A 9,818-nucleotide genomic window follows, 5' to 3' on the forward strand; every position below is an offset into this window, starting at 1 on the left:
CTTCCTCTCTAAGTAAGATGCTTGTATGAGAGCATATGTTCTCTCTAAACGCAATCAACAACGTATTTATGTGAAAAAAAAATATGTAAACACAACCATTTCAAAGCCCATTTCAGATTGCTAACAATTTTACCACAAGAAAACAGACTAAACCAGTGTTGAATAATACTCACTGAAGTCATCAGGCTTATGCTCCATTTTTCTTTGATCTGAAGCAGTCTTACCAGAATCACTGGTTTGATCAACATTAGTCTTCAAAGTATGAACTCCCAGTGGATTTTCCAACATCAGTTTCCCTTTGTGTGTAGCTGTTAAGCTTTCTGCACTGACTCCATTCCCTGAAACATGGGAGCCTGGAAAGTTTTCTCCCACTGGTTGAGCTTTTGTCTGTTTCAGGTTTTCCACTGTGGCTGATAAGTTAGAAAATTTTTTTGCTTTTCCATGACTTCGATCCTGAACGTTTGACCCCATATCTTTAGTTCCAGGAATACAACTATTTACTTTGCCTGATTTATTTTCTCCTTGTTTTTCAGAACAAGCATCATTTTGTTTACTTTTTTTGCTGCTATTCCCACTTGGAGAACTTCTCCCAACATCCTTTACAGATTTGTCATTTCTATTATGTTTATAATTCTGATTATTTGTAACTTTGACTGCTTTGCCTTCCTCACAGACAAGACGGACAGACTTCCTTGGGTCATGATTTCCATTCTTTGAGCTCCTGGCCTCTTCCATTATAGTGAAGACCTGCTTCCCCTGTCTCTTGAGACCACTTGAAGTGCAATTCTTCAGCAATTTGCGGTTGATTTTAAATCCACTGTGCAGGCAAGGATCGTAGCTGATTGTCTACTGAAGAAATAATGATAGACATTTTTAAACTGAAGGAAAAATATCAAAGCTCTGTGCAGACAATGCATTAAAATAAGCCTCTCTAAAGAAAAGCATAACTACAAATTATTATAGGAAGCATATTCCCCCCACAGGCAAAAGTGAATTTTCGTAATACATTCTGTATTAAAGTAAAACTCATGAAAATTTTTATCATCTTGACTTCTAGTTAAAAGAAGAGGGGATAGGAAGAGTTGAAAAATGGCAGAACATGGTAAAAAACACTCAGTGATAAACCTGCCAACAGCTTGCCTTTTTCTTTCCTTCCTATTTTTGGCCTTACGAAAAAAAACCCAAGAACCAAGATGTCTGCAACTACACTGGGGAAAAAAAAGAAAAAAAAAAATCTAACACATCTAAAAATACCACTCAATAAACATACAGCTCAAATTAGCCACTAGAGAAAACTAATTCAGTTTCCAGCAAGCAAGCTACATTTCATTAACTGATTAAAAAAAAATTTAGAGATATAGCTCAAAGAATAATAAACCTGACAATCACCTGTATCCACAGACATTTCAGCAAATTTCTGACACATACAATTCTCATATAAGTTAACTGCCATCAATTAAATAAGATTTTGCTTAGCCAAAAGAAACAAGAAATAGTAAATACTTTGTTTAGTTGCGGATTAACTTATCTAAACCTCAGTCTTTCAGATGGTATATCATCTGAGCTTTATGTTGGAGACAACTCAAAGATTGTTCTTCCAACAGGAAGCAAAGCATGAATAAGTCTGTAACTAATTATTCTTACTTATATAGAAAATGAAGGGGGAATTTGAAAAAAGAACTTGATTTTTTTTTAATTACCTTGAGATAGCAATAAAAAATTATGAGAATGAAGTATTAGACATAGAAGAAAATACATTTTATAAAACAAGAGCAAGAAATGGCATTCAGAGTTTCTCTCTTTCCTGTCCAGCTACGTATTTGGTAGGTAAAAACATGATACACGGAAATTTCTGCATTTTAGAGAACCCATAAAAATAAGTAGCTTATAATTTAGCGAAGAAAAGGAATAATAGAAAAGTAAATGGATTACAACTATTAGAAATATAACAACGTACTTTTGTACTTACATATTAAGAACCAGAAGGAAGGATCAGATTAAAATGGCTGGTTAAAAAAACCCTTCTGAATATTATCAGTATAAAGGACAGTAATTTTTTTCTCAAGCTATATAATGTAGTTACTATCTCTCTCACTTTGAAAAGACACAAATCGGAAAATACTTCAGGACACAAAGCACATTAAAACTGGTTATGTTAAGCCTCTATTGACATAATTGAAAATACATATTATCTTTCAAAAATGAAAATCAAACAAAGAAACAAAGCCCACAAGAATTTTCATGAAGTTAATATTAGCATCATAGTCTTCAGTAAAATATAAAACTTAAAAAAAAAGGATAACCTGTATTTCTAAATTAATTCCATCAGCTAGTATTTTCTCTCACAAATACATTTAATTACTATTACAACTATTTTCTATTAAATAGTGATTACACCTGGCTCTTACTTCTAGACCAAATATCAAAGACCAAAAATTGAAAAGACTAAAAGTGCCTTTGGATTGTAGTCAGTCTTTCCCATAGCAGATCTCACTGGCTCAGCAGCAGGCACTACTGCCCACCTGTACCCGTGCTGCCCAAGTCTCAGTGTGGCAAGAAGAAGCCAGGGTCCCCACAGGTTGGCTAAATTATTCTAGTCTCTGACCATCAATATCAAACACTGCTCGATAGACTGATGCAATGTTACAGGTATGTACAGGATGTCGCTATCTTTAAACTGTGCTCTACCGTGATTTTTTTTTAATATATAACCAGAAGAGAGAGTGAGATTTTTCAAATTCTAAACTATTCCTTATGTTATAGTTGCTCAACCTGAAGGGGTGGGGGTGGAAACCAAAAATAGAGAAAAAAAAAGCCCACACACATCAATTCCACTTTCATTTCTGGTTCATTTCTGACATCCACATCATCCTTCAACTCTGGACTGGAGTACACCAAAGCCACACTTCCTCATTCACTGAATAGTAGTGTAGGTCAGCACCAAGTGACAGGAGCAGTAACACCCTTTCTCCAACCCCAGCTACTTACTCCCAGTCCTCGGGCTGCTCCCTCCCTTGTGTAGTACTGCAGCGAACAAAACCAGAAAACCAATCCAGCTTAACATAAAGCTGGCACAAGGGAGGAGGAGGAGCACGAGCTGGTAATAACAAACAACTAGTAGGGTGGGGACAACTTCTCTTGGCACCACTTCCAGCTTCAAGCTACCATGAAACTCCAGCGTTGGAGGAAAAATGGGGCTTCATATTGCTTTGCTTTTTTAAGTGTCATATTGTTAGATTCATATTTTGCAAGAAGGTTTAAAAAAAAACCAACACAAAAATTCTACTGTAGGCTCAAATGATTTGATCTCATCCATTCGATAAAATACAGTTATATTTTCAAAAGGAATTCATAAGCTTTAATCAAATATATAAATGTGATGGGGAAAAAAGGTAACTGTTCATAAAAGCTGTAACACAGGTAACTGCATACTGTGATAACATTACATACTAAGAAAGTGAGTGTAATCAAATGCAAGTATTTAAGGTTAAAAAGCACAGATAGTCTTTGTTCCTACAAAGTATGAAGATAGGTCATGAAATTTCATAAAACAAGAATATTTCATACAAAAACAACTTACTTCACAATGAAATTCAGAATCTGAAATGCAAGTGCAATAATGTTATTGTACTTTGGGATTTTTTTGCGTTTTTCTTTTGTTCTTTAATACTGAAATGATTTAACAAACAAAAAATCATCTAAACTTTTTTAACATACTCAATAGTAACCACAGTACCATCTCACAAAGAACTGCAATGTAAACCAACTAGTGAAACTTAACAAGAAAAAACAAAAAAACAAAGAAAGAAACAAAAAAGACCACCACTGAACCCCAGACGGTCTCAAAAAGATCCTTCCTCCTCTGTCAGATATTGGTCATCTACATATGACAGAGGGGAGGAGGGAAGGGAGTGCCTCCAAAAAGAGTAACACAGTTGGAAACAAAACACTAGGGTGGGGTGAATCAGTGCTGAGGTGGCATCTTTCTAGAAACCTGGATGGCACGTCTTATGCACAAGCTCAGGCTCATGCCAAATTGCCAGACCTTAAATCAAAGAATTTTCTCCCAGGCAGACTGGCAAGAGTTTTTACCTGCATCTGCAAAGTGGGATATGATTCACATGTTGAAATCATTTCAGTGTATTTAATTTATTAAATATTCTGGTATTACGGGGGACTCTGTTGCCCCTGCTTTCTGAATGTACAGTGCCCGTCTCTCCTCTGAAATCAGCTCTTTGTAGAAAACTAATCTGGCTGAAACACAACAGCTTGAAGTCAGACAAGATACCATCCGACCTATTAGGCCTATACATACCTACAACAACCAAATTAAAAATGGTTAAAATCAGCTTCACCTTCACCACTGCAGAATGCATTTTAGATTCACTAAAGGAAGGAACGACATTGTTTCACTTTCACTTCTGTCAGTTTCTTTTGTTGCCTCCTTCTCGCAGACTAGCATTAGAAAATTCTGCATTTGAATTGCAAAAACCTCAGGGTAAGGCTTACTTCCAAACAGGAAACAAAACCAACAACAACACAAAACCCACCCCACTTTCAAGATATTTCTACCCACTGCCCTTCCACTCCTTCCTCTCCAGTTGTTCAACTGCATTTAACTCCTTCAAAAGCATACATTTTGGGTCAGACTATCGTTAACAGGGCCTCTTCAAAGATGAAGGCTAAGCTAAACTGTGAGCTCTTGCATTCTGAGTCGCTCTTCTGCAAAGCATTTCTTTTTTCAATCATTTCATTACCAGCAGAACTGAATGGACCAGGTTTCCTACACATCCCATTTTGTGCTCCTCTCTCACTCTCCCAATCGCAGTCCATTGGGCAAGCAGGGGATAAATATATACTGCAGCTGAAGGAACATACACACTGACCGATTTCTTGGCTACTCCCTAAGAGGAACCGTAACTTCCTCCTGCTTTCCCCTCAGCAGACCCCTCCTCTGCTGAGGTATGATTCTTCCAGAAAACCTACAGAAACTAAACAATCTTTTGACGTTACTTCAAATAGGTTCTAAAATTTGGTCAAACTGGCTGAAATGTCCAAAACTAACGACAAGAGTGTAGAAGAGCAGCTAAAGGAAGAGAACAGTCTCATAGGTTTCGTTTCCCCAGGGAGTACTAGATTAACTATAAACAGCTAAAGTACGACAAACATAATTATTATCAACCTGTTTCTATAAAACACTCCCTCCTTGAGATAGAGAGACTTGTATTTTATCTGAGACCTGCTTTTATCTGTCCCATTATGATTGTCCCTTAAGCTCAAATCTCCCCAGCCAGCCTTCCAACAGTAAGTGGGGCGATTAACCTCATTCCCCCCACCCCCTCACCTGATTACCAATATAGCCCAGCTGAACTTCCTCAACAAAAATACAAGGAAATTCAGCAAACAAAGGTTACAGCCACAGACTGGAACAAAAAGAAAGGTCATCTTCTGCACTCTGCTCAGATTGCAGCACAGGTAATGTCTACAGACAGCCTTATGTGTGGTGCAGTGGTGGTGGTGTCTCTCTTCTGTTTACAGCGTTAGGCCTATTTTTGTGTCTTAAGGGCTTCTACAAATCATTCAGGCTTCTCCCATATTCTATGCCAATAGTTTAGGAAAAGTTATCACACGTTTATGTTTGTTTTATGATGAACTAGACATAACTTAGTACAAACTATTATCAATCCTGGATGTTTTTCCACACTTAAAACTATCAGAGATTACTGGCCACTAAAGCGCCTCAAGCTCCACCAGCAATAAATCCACCAGTATTCTTAGCAACTAACTTAAGTGCTATGTAGCCTTTCAGGCCTTCCTGTTCCTACAGGCTACAGAATATAGGCTAGTAAGCATAATACTACCAAAATCTATCTAGAAGGAAGCCAGTGCAGTACACACAAAATTTAACACACAAAACAGGGATGCAATAAAACTAGCACTCTGGGTTTACTAAAAATACATAACTCAGTAGGAAGCTCTGCTGTTGTATTTGCAACATGGAGGACTGAAAACTTGCAAAGAGTAGTAACCATATAAATAAGCTTGTGTGTGTAACAAGATCATATCTGAATTACAAAAGTACTGCTGAGTAACTGAAGTAACAGGAAAGGCTTTGCTCAACACAAAACTTAGTAACATCTAGGTGCAAATATCTTAAATTATGAAATGAGCAGAATATGCTGGATAGGAGATCCACACAAGATGAGCTTGTTAAAGATTATTCTCTCTTTGCATTGACACCTGCTGCCTTTTCTGCAACACAGTATGACTCACTGAGAAGGTAAGAAAGGCACGCCACCAGACGCCAAGAACTACCACTTTCTGAAGATACTACTGCTGATGACTCTTGTTCCTAACTCCAGAAAGCCATTCTCTCTGTCACACCAGCTGTATAATTAAGTTACAATGGCTTCCCTTACCTCTGTATTTCATATAAAGATTCCTAATGCTTTAATATGTTTTGGTTCTGATCTAGGTTTTACTGTAATAGTCCTTTAAATGTTTCACAATCAACCTAAGCAAGCACTGAAGCCAGAAGAGGGGTACCACCTGCCTCAAATGTGGCTGTATGCTCTAAAATACATGCTGCTGTAACCAGATCAGGAACCTAATCCAAAGGAGTTCTAACTTCAAAAACAAACACAGACAGCATTTGTACCAATACAGGCGAGGAGGCTGGAAAACCCCGGTACAGCGTGGCATAGGCTTAAAAGTCTTCTCAGAGGCCTGAACCGATCATGAAACTGGTTTATATGACTGCTATACATTTTAACTCCATCTACCCATCTTATTCTTAAACGTTCATTTATACTTCGCGCTTATCCTAAATAAAAATACTGCAGTCTGTATCTGTGGCATAGTTTATCTGGATCTTGTAATTAAGCAATAGAGATCCTTTCACCCAAACACTCATCCCTGAGGAAGGGACAGCCTTTGAGCTACTTCCTATCAGCCACAAAGTAGTTCACAAACTACAGCTAAAGCAAATGGATCTTCCAGCAGCATCCTTAAGCCTCCTTTACCAGGATCCAGCACTTTCACTACTGAAAGAAACGTGCTGAAAACCACTACTTCAGAAAAGTTGCCAAGAATATATCCATACAGTTGGCACACACTGACTCACAACAGTTTGTAACTCAAAACTGATTTCAGACTCCCAAGTCAAGCTTTGCTGACACCAAAACCTAAAACCTGAAAATTACTGCTTGCTGGAAATAGTATTTCCTACATCAACAGAAATAAAAAGTAAAATCTAAGGACATCTGATAAATTGTTTTTTTTCCCAAAGATTTGCTAAAACATTAGAATCAGAATTATGAACCAAGGATACACAGTATGAGTACATACACATGTATGCGTGCATTTCTGGTTAAAAAAGAAAGTAAAATTTAGAATAATGTGTGTTGTTACAAAATTTAAGTAATAGGTTTTCAGTACTTCTAAGTTAAAAGTTACTGAGCTATCATTTATGTGCAATTAAACAATTTATCAAACAACATACAATATAGTCTTAATATGCCAAAAGCATCAGAAATGTTGACTTTTCCTGGGTGGCTTCCATTCTGCAAATTAATCTGCTAAGCAAACTGCAGGATCCTTCTATGAGTTCTCAGTACGAGTCAGTGCCAGTATTACATTATTTCACTAAGACAGGGACACAAATAAAGTTGATTTAGTAGAAATGCTTTGTAAAATTTAAAAAGCAAGCACTTTTGACTACAAAACAGAATATACTCTCAGCTGGGCAAAATTTTGAACAGCTTTAGAGTACCAATATGAATACATAATCCAAAACCTTTACCCTGACAAGCAGATCCACAAGACGTTTAAGAGGCGCTCCCCAGGGATATCTTGATTTTAAGTAGGACACAGGGAAATCCTGCTCCCCTTTCTCTTTTTCCCAGTAGCAGCAATTCCCTTCAGAGGGAGAACCAGGTTAGGTGCCCCACTGCATCCAGCAGCTGCTTTTCCTCTGCTAGTTGAGATATGAGAGGAAAAGTCCCAGTTGTTTTCTGTGCAAGAACAGAAGACAGAAGGAACTTTCTGATCCCTCTGTACACATATTCTGGGAACATATGTCAATGCATATATTCTGGGAAATTATAATTAAGCCCAAAATTAATTTTATGAAGGTATTTTCACTAGAATAAGAAAATTATTTTAAAAGCTCACTACAAAACTGATGTTTGTAAAGACCTCTCGCTCCTAATAGAGCCTTCTGCCAGATACTGTAATTAAGTGATACTTCCATGGCTGGTTTACTCTTCTAATTTATGAAAACAATTATGTCATAACCATCTGGGGTCATCTACCCAAAAAACACCTACTGAAACTGTAAGCACAAGTCAAACAAAACCAGAAACAACGTGTGTCCTCTATTTTCAGGAAATGCAGTGACTCTCGAATGCACAGCACAGCGCTCAGGAATCGGTGAGACAGAGGTGGCACAAAGACATAAAAATTTATTAGATCCGTACATAGATATAATTATCTTTTTAACGTACTAATCCCTACCTTACCCTAAATCTGATTAGATTGTTCCTCTGCGTGTTATGAGGTCATCCTCTTTTGATATACTCAGAGACAACCTTAAAAGCAACAAGGCCTCAGGTGATATGACACATTCAGCCAACTGGCAAATTGCAACATATTGCAAAAGCAGAAAAGTCGTTCAGCTATTATTTGTATACAAGATAAGCCAACAAAAGAGCACAAACGGAGGCAAAGGGATGCCTGTGTGTCATTTCAGGCACATCATAACCCATAGAAAGGAGAACCTCTCACTTGGGCACGGCACAGTGGAGGGGGCACGGCTCGCCAGGCCGGCCCAGGACAGAGGGGCATTTCCCCGGGGGGGCCGCACCGATTGCAATGGTCTCTCCCCTCGCCCAGTATTTAATTCCACAGAGCGTGAGAACAACAAGCCGAACGCAGCTCCTGCCCGGCGGGCACTGCCCTCCGGCCGCCCGCCCCCCGGGATGCGGCCCTGGGGCCGGCCCCGGCTCCCCGCTGACCTTGGGGCCGCCAACACCCCCCCGGCCGAGCCCGGGGCCCCCGGCCGGGCGTGCGGGGCAGCCGCAGCGCCGCCACCCCCGCCCGGGCGCGGGGCAGGAAGGCCGCTACGGGCCGGCAAGGCGGGGCGCGGGCAGGAGGGCCGGGGCAGGGCGGAGCCGGGGCGCCGCAGGCTGAGGCGGGGGGCGCCGGCGCGGACAGCCCCCCACCCCCCCGAGCCCGCCTCCCCCCGCCCCGCTCGGGGGGAGAGAGCGGAGCGCGCCCAGCCACCCCCACCCCTCGGGGGAGGCCCAGGAAGCTGGGCGGAGCCCCCCCGGCCCCTGGAGCCCGGTACCTGGCTGCGGCGCTAGGGGTGCCGGGGCTGCGCCCCCGCCATGCCCGGCTCCAGCTGCTGGAGGCCCCGACGCCAGCGGCTCAGTCCGGCCCGGCCGCCATGTCAGCCGCGCCGCGCGATGCATTGTGGGGCGAGGGCGGGAGGGAGAGCCTCGAGGGCGGGCGGCGCTGCCGGGCGGGCGTGGGGCGGCTGTCGGTGCCCCAGCCCCTGCCCTGCCCTGCCCGGCGCGGCCCGGCTTCCAGGGCGCCCCCCTCCCATCTCCCTCGGGGCCTCCTGCCCCCAGTGCCGCAGGGGAAGCAGGGCCGGCAGAGGACGCAGCCCAGTTCTTTCCTTACGCACCCCCCCAGCCGCCCTGTTCTCTCCCATTTTCCCCCCGTATTTCAGGCCAGGCCTCTCTTCGCGCACGCCGGGCCCCAGGCCCAGCGGAGCAGGGTTAGGGCCCGCTGGGAGGCTCTGCCGCAGCCTGGGCCTT

General features: G+C 41.7%; 1 protein-coding gene across 4 annotated transcripts in view; it reads right to left on the reverse strand.

The window, feature by feature from the left end:
• TUT4 (terminal uridylyl transferase 4) overlaps positions 1-9,495 on the reverse strand; it is a 50,049-nt gene extending 40,554 nt beyond the window's left edge. For 3 of the 4 annotated variants that reach the window (XM_055814846.1, XM_055814843.1, XM_055814845.1), the window contains exons 1-2: positions 9,347-9,495; positions 174-849 (exon numbers count right to left, since the gene is read on the reverse strand). In XM_055814846.1, coding sequence (XP_055670821.1) covers positions 174-735 — 562 coding nt within the window. In that variant the 5' untranslated portion in view covers positions 736-849; positions 9,347-9,495. The remainder of the gene's footprint in view (positions 1-173; positions 850-9,346) is intronic. The other variant, XM_055814844.1, reaches the window with a different exon arrangement.
• Between the last annotated feature and the right edge of the window lie 323 nt (positions 9,496-9,818).

The sequence above is a fragment of the Falco peregrinus genome, chromosome 10 (genome assembly GCF_023634155.1).
Source record: "Falco peregrinus isolate bFalPer1 chromosome 10, bFalPer1.pri, whole genome shotgun sequence".
In the NCBI taxonomy this organism is placed as follows: domain Eukaryota; kingdom Metazoa; phylum Chordata; class Aves; order Falconiformes; family Falconidae; genus Falco; species Falco peregrinus.